The sequence below is a fragment of the Salvia miltiorrhiza genome, chromosome 8 (genome assembly GCF_028751815.1).
Source record: "Salvia miltiorrhiza cultivar Shanhuang (shh) chromosome 8, IMPLAD_Smil_shh, whole genome shotgun sequence".
Lineage (NCBI taxonomy): Eukaryota > Viridiplantae > Streptophyta > Magnoliopsida > Lamiales > Lamiaceae > Salvia > Salvia miltiorrhiza.
The window spans coordinates 53,552,096-53,570,033 of NC_080394.1; the positions used below are offsets into that span (position 1 = coordinate 53,552,096).

At 38.0% G+C, this 17,938-nt stretch overlaps 3 protein-coding genes and 1 long non-coding RNA gene across 4 annotated transcripts; 3 read left to right on the forward strand and 1 right to left on the reverse strand.

Moving 5' to 3' along the window:
• Positions 1 to 2,196: 2,196 nt before the first annotated feature.
• On the forward strand, positions 2,197 to 3,190 carry LOC130999106 (uncharacterized). The gene has a single exon (XM_057924602.1). The coding sequence runs from the start codon at positions 2,210 to 2,212 to the stop codon at positions 3,176 to 3,178; it is 969 nt and encodes a 322-aa protein (XP_057780585.1). The 5' UTR covers positions 2,197 to 2,209; the 3' UTR covers positions 3,179 to 3,190.
• Positions 3,191 to 4,453: 1,263 nt separating this feature from the next.
• Positions 4,454 to 5,858, forward strand: LOC130998673 (uncharacterized). The gene is made up of 2 exons (XM_057924087.1): positions 4,454 to 5,218; positions 5,313 to 5,858. The coding sequence occupies exons 1-2, from the start codon at positions 4,454 to 4,456 to the stop codon at positions 5,856 to 5,858; spliced, it is 1,311 nt and encodes a 436-aa protein (XP_057780070.1).
• Positions 5,859 to 8,774: 2,916 nt separating this feature from the next.
• LOC130999107 (uncharacterized) lies at positions 8,775 to 14,526 on the forward strand. Its single transcript, XR_009093415.1, has 6 exons — positions 8,775 to 8,981; positions 11,356 to 12,213; positions 12,293 to 13,212; positions 13,295 to 13,582; positions 13,659 to 14,022; positions 14,104 to 14,526. It is a non-coding gene; the product is annotated as an uncharacterized LOC130999107 (long non-coding RNA).
• A 1,098-nt stretch (positions 14,527 to 15,624) lies between these two features.
• On the reverse strand, positions 15,625 to 17,382 carry LOC130998674 (uncharacterized). Its single transcript, XM_057924088.1, has 4 exons — positions 17,219 to 17,382; positions 16,558 to 17,131; positions 16,034 to 16,512; positions 15,625 to 15,889 (listed from the first exon to the last, which is right to left on the reverse strand). Exons 1-4 carry the CDS (start codon positions 17,380 to 17,382, stop codon positions 15,625 to 15,627), a joined length of 1,482 nt encoding a protein of 493 aa, XP_057780071.1.
• Positions 17,383 to 17,938: the final 556 nt, after the last annotated feature.

Genomic DNA, 17,938 nt, shown 5'->3' on the forward strand with positions numbered 1-17,938 from the left:
GTAAGGTCCAAGATCACTTCCAGATCCTCCAACATCGCTTCCAGATCCTCCAAAATCATGAAAATTTCCTCCAAACATATTGAAAGCATCATATGGACTTGAATGTTGTTGTCTTTTAAAAATGATTTTTGCTTGTTCACTTTTGAAATAATCTCGTCGAACAGGATCAGAAATATTGTCGGTGTCCATCATTAGAATTTTATTATCTGATTCCCACATTTGGAATGCAATAGCTTGTTTTTTTTGCTTCAGTAGCTTTGTTTTTTGCTTCAATCTTCTGCATTTGTAGTTGCAAAATTTGCTCTTTTGTGGTTGATGAGTTTTCCATTAAATCTCCAATTCGTTTATTTCCTTGTTCAATTACTTTCAAAAAATTAGACATATCTTCACCTTTTTTTCTTTTGTTTTTGGTCTTTTTCACACCATCTGGACGGTGTGACGATCCAGAACCACTGCCACTACCATCGCTTAAATTGATAGAAAAATTAGACAATCCATCAGGTGAGATAGGAGATTGTGGTAGTGAATATGACTGAGATGCAGACATTTGTTGTCGAGAGTTTTGTGAAGGACAATCAAACTTTTGATAATCTTTCATAATAGACCACACATGCTCGAACTTGAAGCCTTTCTTATATTTTGTGTCTAGCATCATCAATTCTTTTGCACGAGTGAACTGCATAATGAATAAAAATGTTATAATGAGTAAGACAAATAATAATTATAAAAAATGTATAGATAACTACTACTTACAATATCATTTTCAGAACAACCACTTGGATTTAGATATTCCACTTGTTGTATACACCCTTTGAGTTTTGAAACCGAACTCAAAATAACTTGCATGCGAGTTTCAAGTGATCTTGAACTTCGAGTATACATATTTGGATTGGGTTTCTCCTCGTTGTAAACCTCCCTAACACGATCCCAAAAATTTTCTTTTCTTTGGTGTATTCCCGTTTCTGAATCTTGAGATATCTCCAAATATACACGACAAAGATGTTTATCTTCATCAATTGTGTAATTAGGCTGTCGAGAAGAAGCCATGGAAAATGAAATACTCCCTCCGTCCCACGAGTCTTGACACGTTTTTCTTTTTGGGCCGTCCCACGAATCTTGACACGTTTCCTTTTTTGGCAATAATTATTACATTCTCTCTCCTACTTTATCACCTTTATTATATTCTCTCTCCTACTTTATCACTTTTATTACATTCTCTCTCCTACTTTATCAATTTTATACTTTATTAATTACACACTTAAAACACTAATCTACAACTCCTTAATTCCCGTGCCGAACCCAAACGTGTCAAGACTCGCGGGACGGAGGGAGTAACAGCTAAAGAAAGACAAGTTGGTAAAAGAAGGAAGAGGGTTATTGTGTGCTAAAATAGAAAAAATAGCTCATATATATAGAGGACGATGGTGATTGAATTGAAGCTGCATTATTTGATATGTAGGACACAAGCTGCATTATTTTTCTGCATTATTTGACCAAATGCTTTATCTTTTTCTGCATGAGATTGATTGATGCTTTATCTTTTTCTGCATGACACAGATGTAGATTGATATGTAGGACACAAGCTGCATTATTTGATATCATGTAGGACCAAATGGTGTTGTCAAATCAATCATTTCGTATAGTAGGGGAGTGATAAGGTGGATGATGAAGATGTAATGAAATCTGAATGAACGGTGGCGATTCAATATTTAAGATTTTCAGATAGATAGTATTGGAAATTTGTTTCTTATTTAAGACATACACACGATTTCAATAACCACCACATCTATTTCTTCTATTCCACTCATAAAATAGTGCTTTAAAAAATATGAATCATCATAATATTGGTTCTTCTTCACTACTTTCTCATTCAAGTTCAAGCTCATCTGATGATGAGCTTGAACAATTAATCAACGAGTGTGATGTTGAACATCAATTGATGGGTCAACATATTTTGAATAACAATCTTATTGTAGCTCAACTGGCTGAATATCAAAATGCTACAAAAATTCATGGAGGTTCAGTTCTTGGTCACAAGGTAATCCATCGTGACCGAGAAACAGCAGCTCATCGTCTCTTCAACGACTATTTTTCTGAAAATCCAACATTCAACGAAGGAATGTTTCGTAGACGCTTTCGAATGTCTCGGAGTCTATTCCTCCGTATTGTTGATACTGTCAAAAATCATAATGGTTTTTTCGAGCAACGCATGGATTGCACAGGAAGATGGGGCTTGTCCACACTGCAAAAAATAACAGCTGCCTTTCGAATATTGGCATACGGGGTACCAGCAGATGCTACTGACGAGTACATAAATATTGGTGAGTCCACTGCAATTAAATGTGTCAAGAAATTCTGTCGTGCAATTGTGGAAATATTTTCTGATCAATATCTAAGATCTCCTAATGCTAGTGATGTTGCTAGACTACTTTATATTGGTAAACAACGTGGATTTCCAGGAATGTTAGGTAGTCTTGATTGTATGCATTGGAAGTGGAAAAATTGTCCAACAGGTTGGGCAGGCTCATATGCCGGTCGTAGTGGCTCTCCAACAATTATTCTTGAAATAGTTGCTGATTATGACCTTTGGATATGGCATGCATTCTTTGGTATGCCAGGATCCAATAATGATATTAATGTGTTGGAAAGATCTCATCTTTTCAGTGACCTTGCTAGAGGTATCACTCCACCCGCACATTATGTCATACAAGGAAAAGAGTATAATGTGGGCTATTATTTAGCAGATGGTATATATCCCAAGTGGTCCACACTTGTACAAACTTTTCATGAGCCACGCTCTGTGAAAAAAAAGTTTTTTGCAATGAGACAGGAATCGTGTAGGAAAGATGTGGAGCGTGCATTCGAAGTTCTTCAAAGTCGATTTGCAATTGTTGCAAATCCAGCTCGCTACTGGCAAAAGAAACATTTGGATAATATAATGAAAGCGTGTATTATTATGCACAATATGATTGTTGAGGATGAACGTGACCTGTCTGCACCAATTGAAATTGCAAGAGAAGTGCCAATTCCAGATGTTGAAACAATGCCAAATGAAACAAACAGTTTCCAAGATTTTCTTGGACGCTATAAAAAAATCAAAGATAGAGTTGCTCACTTTGCGCTTCGTGATGCATTAGTCGATCATATATGGGATGAGTTTTCTAATTTAGAAAATTAGTTAGTTTTATCATGTAATTGATGCTTTGTTAAGTATTGTGTAATGTTTAATTCTAAGAGTATTATGTAATTTCAGTTTTTATGTTGTTGAAATAAATTAATTGTTCTATAATATTTAAATATAGCACTTTATTAATTAATTTTTCTAAAAAAATTAAATTATTTTATATTTCAATTTTAATTTTAATTACATTTAATTGAATATAAATATATTTATTTATAAATATATATGATATATAATAATTGAATTCATAAAATAATTTAATACTAAAGAGCATAAAAAAGGAATATTCTATTGTAGAGGGAAATGTAGAGTTGATTGTTGGAGATGAAAATTCAAAAACTGTATATTTCAACTCTATAATAGAGTGAAGGGCCCTCTAAAATAGAGGAACCCTTGGAGAGTTGATCGTTATCAATGATGATATTGATAATGTTTTGACACACAATTTTTAGCAATTAGTTTAGCTTATATATATATATTCCATCCATCTCATAAAAACATGACATATGTAAGTGGCACGAGTTTTATAAAATATTAGATAAAAGTGTATGAGGGAGAATTTAAAGTACTCACATTCATAATATATATGTCCTACTCACCCATATAATATGTCTTATAAAACTACTCAAAGCATAATTGATGTTGATAGGTTTGCATGGTTTTTAGTCAAAGTTCTTACACTTTTCTTACACAAGTACAATTGTGTAAGATAGATAGTTAAAAATGCACAAAATCTGATAAATGTGCAATTATTGTAAAGCCACGTCACTTTATAACCCTAATAAAAACCCTAAGTTTGAAAGAATGAGGGCACGTTTGTGTGTTATAAAATATTACTCCCTCCGTCCACTAATTGTTGGCCTAGGAGGCAAAACACGGGTTTTAAGAAAAAGTGTATTTTTATTAGTTGAGTGGAAAATGGGACCCATCATTTAACAAAGTCAATACAATTAGTATATTCAATAATTTTGGAATTTCTCTCTCTTCTACTAATGCTGCCATTTTTTAAATTAATTGGGACCCACCAGAAATTAAATTAAGGACTGCAGTACACGTGATTTAAAAAAGGCATTAATTTCCATTTCACTAAACTGAAAATTTATGGAGGGAAAGCCTCCAAATTTCGGCTCCCTCCAAATACATTAATTAGTCACCTATTTAAACATAAACACACTATTCCACAAACATTTACAGATCATTCGAAAGGTTCAAAACAAAACAATGGAGCTCATGTCTTCCAAAAAACACCTAACAATATAAGAGCAAAATGCTATGGGTCATTGGCTTCTCGCAAATAGCACCAACGGGAAACCGAACGATGGAGCACAAAAGGAGGCAGCTGCTAGGTTTGGTGTGTCGAGGCGAACGGTGCGTCGTTTCTGGAGCAAAACAAAACAGAAAATTCAGTCAGGTGCAGCAGTGATATTCACATCAGCTCACAAAGGTACAGTTCACAAAGATAGGAAAAAACTTGATGTTGAGAAGGTTAAGTCATTGTCCATTCTTGAGAGGTCTACAATTCGTAAAATGGCTGTCAAGCTAGGGGTTAGCAAGAGCTTACTTGGGCAGTTGATAAAAAGAAAGGAATTAAGACCACATACAAGTGCAATCAAACCACAGTTGACTGATGTAAACAAGATAGCAAGGATGAAGTTTTGTTTAAGTAATGTAGTCTATGATGGAGCAATGTCGAGGTACAGTTATCAAAGCATGCATAACGTTGTTCATATAGACGAGAAATGGTTCTATATGACCAAGACATCGGATAGGTATTACCTACTCCCTGAAGAAACAGACCCTTACCGAGCATGCAAGTCTAAGCGTTTCATCACAAAGGTGATGTTTATGTGTGCTGTCACTAGGCCACAATTTTCAGCAGATGGGCAGGAGCTATTCGATGGAAAGATTGGAATCTTTCCATTTACTACACTCGAGGCAACCAAGAGAAAATCGAAAAACAGAGCAAAGGGTGTTTTAGAAGTGAAGCCAATTCAATCAATAACCAAAGATGTCATCAAAGAGTGCATAATTAAACAGGTAATGCTCAGTTAACATCATTTTATTTCAACTATCAGACCTTATTTAGGTTCATCATATAGCTGCTGCCACATTATTTGCCACATTATTTCAGGTTATACCAGCAATCAAAGAGAAGTGGCCAAAATCAGATCAAGTGAAGCATATCTTTATTCAACAGGATAATGCAAAACCACATTTCAACAAAGACGATCCAGATTTTCAGGCTGCTGCCAACAGCGATGGATTCAACATTGAGCTAGTTTGCCAACCAGCCAACTCACCTGACGTAAATGTCAATGATTTAGGTTTTTTTAGGGCTATACAATCACTGCAGGATGACAAGATGGCAAAAACTGTTGAAGACCTAGTGCAGAATGTGTTGATTTCTTTCGAAAAGCTTTCATCAGTTACACTCAACAATGTCTTTGTGACATTGCAAGGGTGTTTAACTGAGATTATGCGAGTTAAAGGAAGCAATGACTACAAGATTCCACACATAAACAAATCAAGACTCTTGAGGATGGGAATGCTGCCAGAATGCATAGAATTGGATGAAGGACTTATCAAAGATAGCCTAACTCATGTGATGCAGTTTGATGTGAATGCAGGCACAAATTATGACATTGGAGGGCTTATACATCATTTTGGATTTGGCTAAGCTTTAGTATAGTTTTCTTGTTCTCATTTTGTGTGTGTTTACACTAGAAACAACTCAATAGGGTTGTTTATGATGTAAACATAGGGCTTTAGTCTCAGCCTTTATTTTGTAAAAAAAGAAGCATCATAGACCTTTTATTAAACCTCCAATTACTAGGGATTTCAATACCTAGTGGTGGCTTTGCTTAGACTTCATCAGAATGCACAGAACACAGATCACATAACATAGGAGCATCACAGAACACATATCACAGAAAGGAATAAAACCTCCAACTAGGGTATGAAGCCCTAGGGTGGCTTTCATCTAACCCTCAATAAAACACATCATAGAGCAACCATAGAGCAAACAAATCACAGAACACAGATCACAGAGAGGAAGAAAACCTCCAACAACTAGGGTATGAAGCCCTAGGGGTGGCTTTCATCTAATCCTCAGTAAAACACATCATAGGGCAACCATAGAGCAAGTAAATCACAGACCGAGCAACAACACCATAACAAATCACAAATCCAGCAACACAGACATAGAGAAAACCTCCAACAACTAGGGAATGAAGCCCTAGTGGTGGCTTTCATCTAACCCTCAGTAAAACACATCATAGGGCAACCATAGAGCAAGTAAATCACAGACCGAGCAACAACACCATAACAAATCACAAATCCAGCAACACAGACATAGAGAAAACCTCCAACAACTAGGGAATGAAGCCCTAGTGGTGGCTTTCATCTAACCCTCAGTAAAACACATCATAGGGCAACAATAGACAGAGCAAAGCACAGACGAGCAACAACATTTCAACAAATCACAGATCGAGCAATCAGCCCATCAGAAATCATAGACCGAGCAAGCAGCCCATCAGAAATCACAGATCGAGCAATCAGCCCATCACAAATCACAGATCGAGCAATCAGCCCATCACAAATCATAGATCGAGCAATCAGCCCGTCAGAAATCACAGATCGAGCAAGCAAATCATAAAAAAACACATTTGTGCATCAGAGAGTTATCACCTGATTAGGGGATATTGCTTAAGTCCGGAAAGTAAATCAGCATGATTCTGATTAAGGCTGGAGACAACCCATACTTCCAAGACCGCGAGTCGACGTTACCCGGCGTCTCCACTCCGTCAACGGTGAGTCCACCGATGCTCGATTCAACCTCAGATCGCGATTGGAGTTGTCCCGCAGTGGATTCGTCATCGGCGCGAACAACCGGCGTCTCTTCGTCGTCAACAGCGAGATCCGATGTCTCTACTCCGTCCGCCGGCGTCGATTCGTCATTTTCGAGTGAAGCCAAGTTTGTTTCAGGTACATACTCACTGAAATCGGAGTGGGTTTCATAATCCTCCAACAAATATGAGGGCGTATCAAAGGATAATGGGTAAACAGGGGGCGTCGAGTGGATAGAGGGAGCGTCGAGAGTGAAATCGACACTGGGGGGTGTAGGGGTGTGATTCCAATCGGACATTTTTTGCCAGAGGTCAAGAACGAGGCGGCTAGGGTTTGGAAGAATGAAGAACAACAGCAAGAATGGGGTAGAAGAAACGAGGCGTCTAGTGTTTTGATAGGAATGAATCTGATTTTAAGTGTAAGTTTGGTTTAATGATAGGTAGATAACATTAATATGGTAGGTGGAATTAATTAGTGTATGATTTAATTGGTAGGTAGGATTTAATTAGTTTAAATAAATTGTTTAATTAAAAGTGTGTTTGACTTGTAGTGTATTTAAATATGAATATAAACTTTCCAAAAATAGATAGGACATATTTTGGTGGACGGCCCAAAAAGGCAAGTAGGCCAACAATTAGTGGACGGAGGGAGTAATACGAAGGCTAAAAAATTCATATTTATGTATATTGTGAACAAAAAAATATTATGAAGGCAATAGACTAACAAACCTTTCGAAGGCTTGTTAGTCCGTTGGCTTTTTAATTTTATTTTTTCAGAATATACATAAATATAATTTTTTTTGCCTACGTGTTTATATTTTATAACACACAAACGTACCCTAACTTTCTAATTTTTTTTTAATAAATTTTGTGAAATTAAGAAGTACATATGAGAGAATGAGTTTGACAAAATTTGGTTTATTGTGGGCTAATAATACTCAATGTATTGAGATAATTTATGTATAGAACATAAAATAATAGAGCAACACATAAAATAATAGAGTAATACATAAAATAATAACAAATGTTTGTTAAAAAATTTCCAAAGTCATATTTTGTGAAACGATTAAACATTATATATCTATCAACACAAAAGCCTTGCAAAATTCTTAGCTTGATGTGTGTGTGTGTGTTGGCCAAGCGGTAAGGGGTTAATGCCTAAGACCAAAGGTCTGCCATTTAATTTCTTTATCTAATATTGAAAATTTATCAAAAAAAATAAAAAATTCTTAGCTTGATGCACAAGCCACGCACAAATATTAGACACGGCTTGTGACTGCGGATAGTGGTTTATGGAAGGCTTATTACATATTTGGGTTTAGTAAAAAAATTTGTTGACAATATACATAAATATGATTTTTTTGCCTTCGTATTAATGTTTTATAACACACAAACGTGCCCTTATTTTTATTTTTAATATATTTTCTGAAAAATAAGTACATATGAGAGAAGGAGTTTTAAATTTTGTCATTACATTTTGAATTTAATTCACGGTTGTTATCATGCCAACATAAAATCGATGGAATGGATATCCAAATAATTCATGGCTTTTGTCATTACACTTTCAACTTATGAAGCTCACGGGTAGGAGAATCTCACGCCAAGGAATCTCATGCATGGGTAGTTGAAAAAGAGAGTCAAAGGCTGAAAATAAAATCACATCAAAGGCCTTAATTTACTCGATTTTGTCATGGGGTAGTGGGTAGGGCCCATTGGTAAACATTTAGGTTAAACACTAAGGTAGAATTCACGGCTTTAGCAAATTCAGCAGCCGCTCACACATTTGAGAGAGAATTAAAACACGGCTTCACACATTTGAGGGAGAGAGAGAGAGAATTGATGGTTTGAGATGGAGAAAAAAAGGAATTCACGGTCACATATTTGAGAGAGGATTGACGGTTTTTCGAGAGAGAAAATAATGAATTCACGGCTTCATGTCTTCTTCTTCAAACCAAGTAAGATTCAACATCCTTATATCTTATGAATTTATAGTTTGGTGGATTCATAGAGATATTAGTTTCGTATATTATAATTTCGTTTCGAATTATAGAGATATGTGATAGAATTTTCATTTGGATAAATGTTATAGATTTGGATTTAGGCATAATTTGTTATAGATTTATAATTATAGAGATATGTGACCGTGTATTTCGTATGATATATGTTGTGGATTTAGGCATAATTTTGTGGATTTATTTGATATATGTTAAATTTTCGTATATAATTAATTTGGTTGAAATTTATGTATAGAGTTGGTATTAGTGAAGGATTATTAGTCCCAACGGGATCGTTTCTTGGATATCTTAATTTACCATACAACGATTAATCCTAACATGCTCCTATGAATTTAAGTGATGCACGTTGGAGTTAGGATTACTTACTTGTAAACTGAGGTTGTCAATGATCGTGTTGAACGACTCCAGCTCTGACCTTCTGAACTGTATCCCACTCAGCTTTCACCGTTGGATGGACAACGAGCTATGAAAGTCCCAAGAGAGAAAAATTGCTCACATGTTAGGCGCTTCCTCTTCTGCTCTCAAAAACCTAATTTTTATCTGTGTCTTTCCTGAGAGCAGACAGCTGTATTTAAATAAATAAATACGTGTGGGGCACCTGATCTCTGTGCTGGGCGATTTCTGCTCCTTCTAGGGCTAGGAGACTTTGGGCCAGTCCAGGGACCAGATACAAGGAATAAAGATGGGCCTCAAATAAAATAATTATCCATGGTCAGCCCATACCATAATTAATTTATAAATATTACTTCATTCCACTAAAGAACCAATATTGACTTACCCCTTTATTACCGGTGATGAGTCGGGGCTTGTATTTAGACTTATTAAATCTCCGTATTTAAAATATCCGACATCCATTATTAATTAGAGCTCTGACAGCTTAAATTAATTAATCTCTTTATAATCCTTAAGCAGTACCACTCAAACCTTATTATTGCGCCTGAACTTAATCAACCTGCAGGGTTTAGCGCAATAAACCTTATTGAGCTCCTTAAGGTGATGTCATTATCCTATACCGAATACGGGTACTAATACAGATAATCAAATATCATATATTAACCGTTATCACCTAAGATACAGAGTACTCAAGTTACTATATAACTCTCACCCATAGTAAGTCAAAGTGATATACGAATTAACATATATATTTGAAAACTTATTAGTATTAAGATTCTATTAAGTCACCGAGATCTTGATTCTTGACTTAAGTCAGAGAGAAGAATACATCTCACTGTGGTCCTATCAATACGTTATGACGTACCAATATAGACAAGTAGTCAAGACAAACGTCTACTTCCATCTATACTGCAGCCTAAACCAATGACTCATTCTAAAGTCATTTCGGCTGTGATCATTTTATATCTCTTAAGGTTATTCCAATTATGTGATCTTCTGTGATCTACAACACACCATATAATCTACTTATGAAGAGATAAGGAACATACATATGCAATCATGAACACAATCAGATAGGAGATTAAACAGTGAACATATGAATCATTGTATACAAGCATAAAAGGTTTTTGCTTTCAGTATACAAATCCAACAATTAGTGGATTTGTTATTTGGTGGATAATTTGTTGGATAATATGTTATTTGGTGTATTACGCATAAATTGAGGATAATTAGTTGGATAATATGTAATTTGATGGATTTATTTCGAACAAATTGAGGATGCTATTAGTTTGGTAGAATTACTGTATTACACATAAAATAATAACGTTTTTTTGGTTTCTAAGAATTATAAAATTGAGAAACTATTAATCATAACTAAACAAAAATATTTAACCAACAAGCCGCTGAAATTTGTGTTTTTTGAGCACAAGCCCCCCCTGAAAGTCGGCGGCTTGTGTTCACAAAACACAAATTTCAGAGGCTTGTTCGTTATTTAGGATTATCTAAAATTTTAATGTTTTTTAGTGTGATTTATAATTTAATAATGAATTATTTTGTATTTATTTGAGGTTTTTCAGAATTCATAAAATTGATTAAATATTTTAAAGCTATTAGACTTGAAAAAACACTGAAGAAAAACTTAAATCATATGGTATAATTAATCAAACACATTTAATCAACACGCCGCTGAAATATGTGTTTTTTTAGCACAAGTCGCGTCCCCTTGAAAAGCCGTCGGCTTGTGCTCAAAAGACACAATTTTCAAAGGCTTGTTCGTTATTTAGGATTTTAAAAATTTTTAATGTTTTTCAGCGTGCTTTATAATTTAATAATGAATTATTTTGTATTTATTTTAGTTATTATGAAATTATTAATATGGTATGTGTGTTTGATTAATGATTTGAGCTATTTTTGGTTTTAGAATAGGAGATTATCCCTTATTGGAGGCCCGAGACGATCAATCGTCCTAAGACAGCAATTAGTACGTACTACAAGACCAAGTACCTGAACAAAATAGTGGTGAAACTAAATGACATTGGGGTGATGCACTGGAGAACTCATTCCGACATGGGTGCTTTGGTCACTTGTTGGATTGGGCGCCAGGCCCCAAGTGCAATACGGCATTGCACCATGTTGTCTCTCGTCAGATTAAGATAACAGGCGACGGCAGCAAGGATGAAACCATCTGGTTCTACATCAATGGGAGGAGGGTTTGCTTTTCACCGGGAGATTTCGCCCTCGTCACAGGATTGTCGTTCGGGGCGTTGCATTTTGATCCTGAAGCAAAGCACGATTTGAATATATAGGGCACAGACCTTTCAGATTATTTTGCAAGGGGCAACATATGTCAATCGGGGCGTTGCTTGATAAATTTATGGCCCAGCAGGTGAACGACCCCGACGGCAGGATACACCTTCGTGTGGCCCACTTGTTGGTGCTACACACATTTATTTTGGAAGTGGACTTGTCACGACCCGTGGAGCCTTGGACTTGGGCTTTAGTGGATGACTTGCAGGCGTTTTACACATTTCCTTGGGGAGGGTACACGTATAAAGCCCTGAATTACTGGATGAAAAATATTACCCCAGAAATTCCTGAGAAAATAAGGAAGTACAACTTCTACCGTTCTTCTTGGACCCTATTTGTTTAGGCTCTTGAAGTGATCCCCGACTTGGCCACAGCCGTGGCCATATGTAATGCAGGGAGATATCTTAGATGCTAGAAGTGGACGTTCTTGAAGTCCAGCAGATTTGAGTTACAACCCTTATTTGAGAGAGATGTAATAATTTACGTATTTATTTGTTAATATACTGGATTTTATGATTATTAATCTTCAACTACATATTTTTTTATTGTAGGGTGGAGAGTTGTACGAGATGAGGCCCGATGAGCACGAGGCCACTTTATTGGCTATCGGTGGTAGGCGGCGGTGATATAGGCGTTCGATTTTCAGGTCCAGAGGCATTCGGCCCCAGGAACTCTCGGGGGTGTCACAGTGGTGGGGACCAGAGCGAGGCTTCTGTTCAGCCTAAGACACGACGTCGCAGTTCGAGGCAAGATACTGGAAAGGGCCCGAGACCACAGGTGGTGGAGTCCTCATCGAGCAGTAGTCATCAAGATCAGAGTGGCGGCGACAATCATCCCGTGACTTTCGCTCGGAGGTCTCATAGGGACTCGAGGCCCAAGCACGGCGAGAGAGTAGCACTGCTGCACATTCACAGTGGAGCGAGCAGGACTGGGGGCGCATGCAGACCATGATACGTGCGAGTGAGGAGAGCATATTCTCGAGGGTGAAGAATTGGTTGGAGGAAAAGATAGATTCTATGCTTTGTCGGTGTTCGCATAGCACTGACGTTCATGTGCCAAGACCTTCTCCACGATCTCACTTAGAGAGGATACGTGAGCCCGATCCAGCGACGCGTGCATCATCGGAGGCCCCATTGCGTCATGGCTCCCCTGCACATGACTCCACTGCATAGGACTTGGGACATCCTACCGGTGACGATGTGCACACCCCACATGGGCAGTATGATGCTTTTGGTGGCCCGACTCATTTTGGGGATGTCCATACTCCATACATGGGCGGCCAACAATGGAAGTTGGCGCCATTGGGTGAGTCGAGTTCTTATGGAGGTCCATGCTACTCGTATCATGAGCAGGGCACCAACTCAGCATACCCGGCTGAGCAGGCTCGTCATTCGGTGTCGCCGTGTCGGATCTGAGAGATGCCGAATATTCATCGACAGACATCCTGCAGTATTGTCAAAACTTGGTGCCGGTAAGTTGTCTTCGCATTAATTAACTTGTCATTTAACTTATGTTTGCACTGTTTAACTTGTGACTTTTAAATTGAAATGTAGGGAGTTTCTGAGGGACTAGCTATCGTTCCCCTCAGTATCTGTCCACCGGAGGTTCCACCACCGTGTAGAAGCCACCGTGAACGGCAGCCTTCGGCTGTACTTCGTTCACCATACGTACACAGTGCCGAGCCCAAACCCGTCGACCAGCAGTATGTTGACGCAATTGAGCGTATGCTGAATGCAGGCCGCCGGCGCTACAAGACGGTGATGGTGGCATAGAGTCAGCACAAACTCCCGTTTGAGTTTTGGTCCGAGATGCAAAACCTAAGGGTTGACCTCACGACCGAGGTTGGTTATTTTCTGAATCAGTTATTACATGTAATCATTTTTTTTTTACTTAATACTAATATTAAAATATGTGCAGGTTCTTGATATGTACATGATGACGTTGAGGCATAGGTTGATGGCGCGTGCTGACTTGTTAGATGAGGTTGATGATAGGACCACTGTCATATTGGATACGAAATTATTCGTAAGCATTAAAATATTTCGCGCTTATAATCAAATATTCCATTAATATATTTTTTTTTTCACAACAGACATATTTGCAAAAAGAATTTAAGATCCTCATGGATGCTGCTTATGCAATGTTCCACTCGAAGAAAGAATCAAGGATTTTGCATAGAGACATGCCTTATCGTAACTGGATCCTGCATCCCAACCGCTTGTATGAAGTGTATGACAAGGACACCTCATCGACTCAGAATGATTGGATGAATGCCACACATGTACTCATATATGCCTACATTATAAATGCTTTCGAAGCTGTTGATCAATGGAGTGTTCACCAATTGTATTTGCCTGTGCAGGTCATTATGCCTATATTTATAGGCGACCATTTCATTACCTGTAGAGTGGATATGCTCACGGGTAACTGTGACGTCTTCGACTCTCAGTGGTTCAAGACATTGCTGCAACCGCGCCAAACCCAGCTGATCGAGCTGAAGTCGCTGCAGTGCCTTGTTAGTAGGCTGCTTGAAGTGGCTTTTTGGTTTCAGAGGATGACCATTGTGCAGAATCCAATAGAGAATCTCAGCTGGAATAAATTGAACATCCGCTACGCCGAGATGGGTGAGGTGTTTCACCAGTCAGACCAGTGCAGCTCTGGTGTCTATGCATACATGTTTGTAGAGCGTTTGATTTCAGGGTCGTCGAGCATTACGTGGGGCTATCATCACACCCCTAACTAGAGGCGCAAGATAGGCAGTAGCATCTACGAGTTTTGCGTACCATCGGAGGGTTAATTATGTAGTTTTGACTTTTTTATTAAAAACAACAATTATGACATCATATTTGAATATCTGTAATTCAATATTTCATTTCACTTTGTTATCAATTGCATCTTAAATAAAACTTAAACATAAGCTCAAAAAATCAACAAGCCTCCGAAAAATTATATTCCGGAGGCATAAGCCGCTGACCAAAACATCAAAGGCTTATGCCGCCGGAATATCATTTTTTGGAGGCTTGTTGGTTTTTTGAGCTTACTTTTCAGTTTTATGCATGACCAATGTATCTTAAGTTATATTATGCCATGTACTCAACTTTTGTGGTAAACATTGTCTGTTTGTCCAACTTCTCAGTCATAATTACAACTCATAGTTGTTATTACACCTCAATAGTGGTCATAATTATAGACATCTAATTTCTATTTACAATTTGCAAAATCTAAGAGTGGAAAAGCTTCTAAAACATCAAAAAAACCCAAAAACTTCAACAAGCCTCCCAAACATTTGCGTCCGCGATCACTAGCAGCTCGTAAAATGGTGAACGGCTTTTGATTGCGGACTCAACTTTTTGGGAGGCTTGTTGAAGTTCTGGAGTTTTTATGATGTTTTGCTTATGTTGCAATTGATATCCAAAAGAAAAACATTTTTATTATCCTTCATGAACACATCACTTAATCCAATAAGTGTGAATATCTGTAATGTTATTTTTCACTAGGGTATCAACTGAATCCTATATAAAACATGAAATTAATATGAATTAACCAACAAGCCTCCCAAAAATGAAGGTCCTTCGGCACGAGCCGTGTACCAAATAGGAGAACGTTTCGTGCGTAAGGACTATCATTTTTGGGAGGCTTGTTGGTTAATTTATATTAATTTCATGCTTTACACATAATGAAGGTATCATAAGGTATTTTAAATCCAAATGAATAACATTTATCGTAGCAAGATAAAAAAACAAAAGCAGTTCAAATCAGGGTCCTTAATAACATCAACATAAACTAAATACAATAGAAAGTTCAACTACTCATCGCTACCCGTACTCTTGCATGCTCTACGGGTGTGACCAGGCTCGCCACATATACCACACCTTTTGGGTGCTCATTTTTTTTTACTACTACTTGATGCCTCCGCTCTAGTTGTCCTCTGACTTGGCCTCTCACCAGCTGAAGGAACTCGAGATTCTCTTGGTCGACCAGCTTGTCGCCAAGAAAGATTTTGCAAAACAGTTATAGTTGCAATTTGAAGAGGATTTTGCCAATGCTGTAAGGGAGGCAAGTGATTAACGGCACTAGAATATGTGTCAATCAGTGAACTCCGCTTATAGTAAGTGTCCACGTAATCGGAGACTGACTCGTTCGCCTCACTGCAAAAAGAATGATTATATTTAGTAAGCCTCTAATAACTGTAATTTTATAAAAAAAAAATAGAAATAGCATACGTAATGGCTGCGCTCGCATAAGAACACGACATGTTCTCCAGGTTGAATTCATTGCATTCACAGCTTCACCTTTGAAGGTCAACCATGAAATGGCGACCACCAGCATGAACCCTATATTTTCTATCAGTGGTCCTCTTAGTAGTGTAACAACGACTTTTTGAAATCTCCGCACTAATCTTCTGTGTTGCCTCCAGAGTAAGAAGTTCGTCGCTCTCTTGTGCAGCCACAAGTCTGTCATTGAACCACTGCTCCAGAACCATTCTGATTGCCTCTAACATGGAGCATATGGAAAGATGTCTGGCCCACAACAAACGTGCATTCAAAGACTCGACAACATTGGATGTAAGAAAACTATAGCGGTTCACTGGACATTGTGATCGTGCCCACTTCTCAAGGCATACGCGCATCAACTTCTCGTACGCCCTCGGGTTCAAGTGAGCCATAGACGACATTGCACGTGTAAACTCTGAGTGCTCGTAGGCATATGCAGCCTGGCAGAAAAGCTCAACAACAGCTTGCCCGTAACCCTTGATCTTGTTCAACAAGTGCTAGTAGCAAATACCGTGAGTAGCATTTAGTAACTCGCTATTCACAGCATTAGCAATGGAGACATGCACATCGGAGACAACGAGTAAGTTATCGGGCTGGCCGCATCCTTCTCTCACATGTGACAGGAAGCACTTCCAGGACTCATCATTCTCGATCGGACCGACACCAAATGCCAAGGGGAAAACTTGCTCGTTTCCGTCCTTTGCCACGACGATGAACAAAATACCATTATTCTTCATCTTCAGGTGTGTACCATCGACCACAATAACTGGTCGAAGATCAAAGTAGAAAGGTGAGATGGAAGCCCTAAGAGCAACAAACAGATGCTTGAACCGACACTTTTCGTCCACTTCCAAATCTATCAAGGTGCCTGGATTCGCTTGCTGTAGGGCATGAAGATATTTTGGCAGCAGAATGAACAAATCATCAAATCGACCGTATATCATCTCGAGCCCAAGATTTCTTGCACTCAGCGCGACATCATATTTGATTCTGAAGTCGAATTCATTTATCAACCCCGCCATAATAGATTTCGGCTTAATGATCTCTCCATCATCGCGTATTCTTTTTGCCACATAAGTTGCAACCACATTCGAGTGTGCCTTGATTGGTTTCAATCTGCCCAATTCCCCTTCGCATAAATGTTATTTGAACTTATGCACTCCCCACATCCCTCCACCGTGACAAGATGTACGCAGATCGAACTTGCATTTCTCAGAGTGTTTGCACTTGAAATAGAGGCGTCCCTGATCTAAGCGGCCAACTTTTGCGTCAGTGCCTTGCTTCATATTCCACAAGCCAACAGCAAGGACCAGTTCTTCTTTACTATTGTAAAAAAAATTCTTTCCCAGGTCATCAACTCTGGACATGTCACTCTCGCGAGCAACAAGTGAAGCCGTGGCGTCCACTGGAATCAACGAAACTATCCAATTAGTTAGATATCTTTTAGCGACGGAACTATCCAACAAGTAATTAGTGAACAAAATGCAAAAAAATTCAAATGCAACAAGTAATTAGTGAACAAAACATTAATACAAATGCAAAAAAATTCAAATGTAGGTATATTGTGAACAAAAAAATTTTCTGAAGGCAATGAACCAACAAGCCGCCGACAAACCCTAGCTGCCTGCAAAAGCCGCTCGTTATTTTCATGCGCGGCTTTTGCAGGAGGCTAGGGTTTATCGAAGGCTTGTTAGTCCGTTGCCTCCAGAATTTTTTATGTTCACAATATACATAAATCTGAATTTTTTTGCCTTCGTATTGATATTTTATAACACATAAACGTGGCCTCATTTTTTCAAAATTTTCAAACCTACAGTACATGAAAATAACGTGAGTAAACGAAGGCAAAAAAAATCAAATTTATATATATTGTGAACATAAAAAAATTCTGGAGGCAACGGACTAACAAGCCTTCGATAGCTG

Excerpts from the sequence above, each read along its gene's own strand:
- LOC130999106 (XM_057924602.1), top strand. The coding sequence starts at position 2,210 with ATGGATTGCACAGGAAGATGGGGCTTGTCCACACTGCAAAAAATAACA.
- LOC130998673 (XM_057924087.1), top strand. The coding sequence starts at position 4,454 with ATGGGTCATTGGCTTCTCGCAAATAGCACCAACGGGAAACCGAACGAT. Across the intron at positions 5,219-5,312 it reads AAGAGTGCATAATTAAACAG|GTTATACCAGCAATCAAAGA; the intron begins GTAATGCTCAGT and ends ACATTATTTCAG.
- LOC130998674 (XM_057924088.1), bottom strand. The coding sequence starts at position 17,382 with ATGTCCAGAGTTGATGACCTGGGAAAGAATTTTTTTTACAATAGTAAA. Across the intron at positions 17,132-17,218 it reads AAACACTCTGAGAAATGCAA|ATTGAAACCAATCAAGGCAC; the intron begins GTTCGATCTGCG and ends GGAATTGGGCAG. Across the intron at positions 15,890-16,033 it reads TTCATGGTTGACCTTCAAAG|TGAGGCGAACGAGTCAGTCT; the intron begins GTGAAGCTGTGA and ends TTCTTTTTGCAG.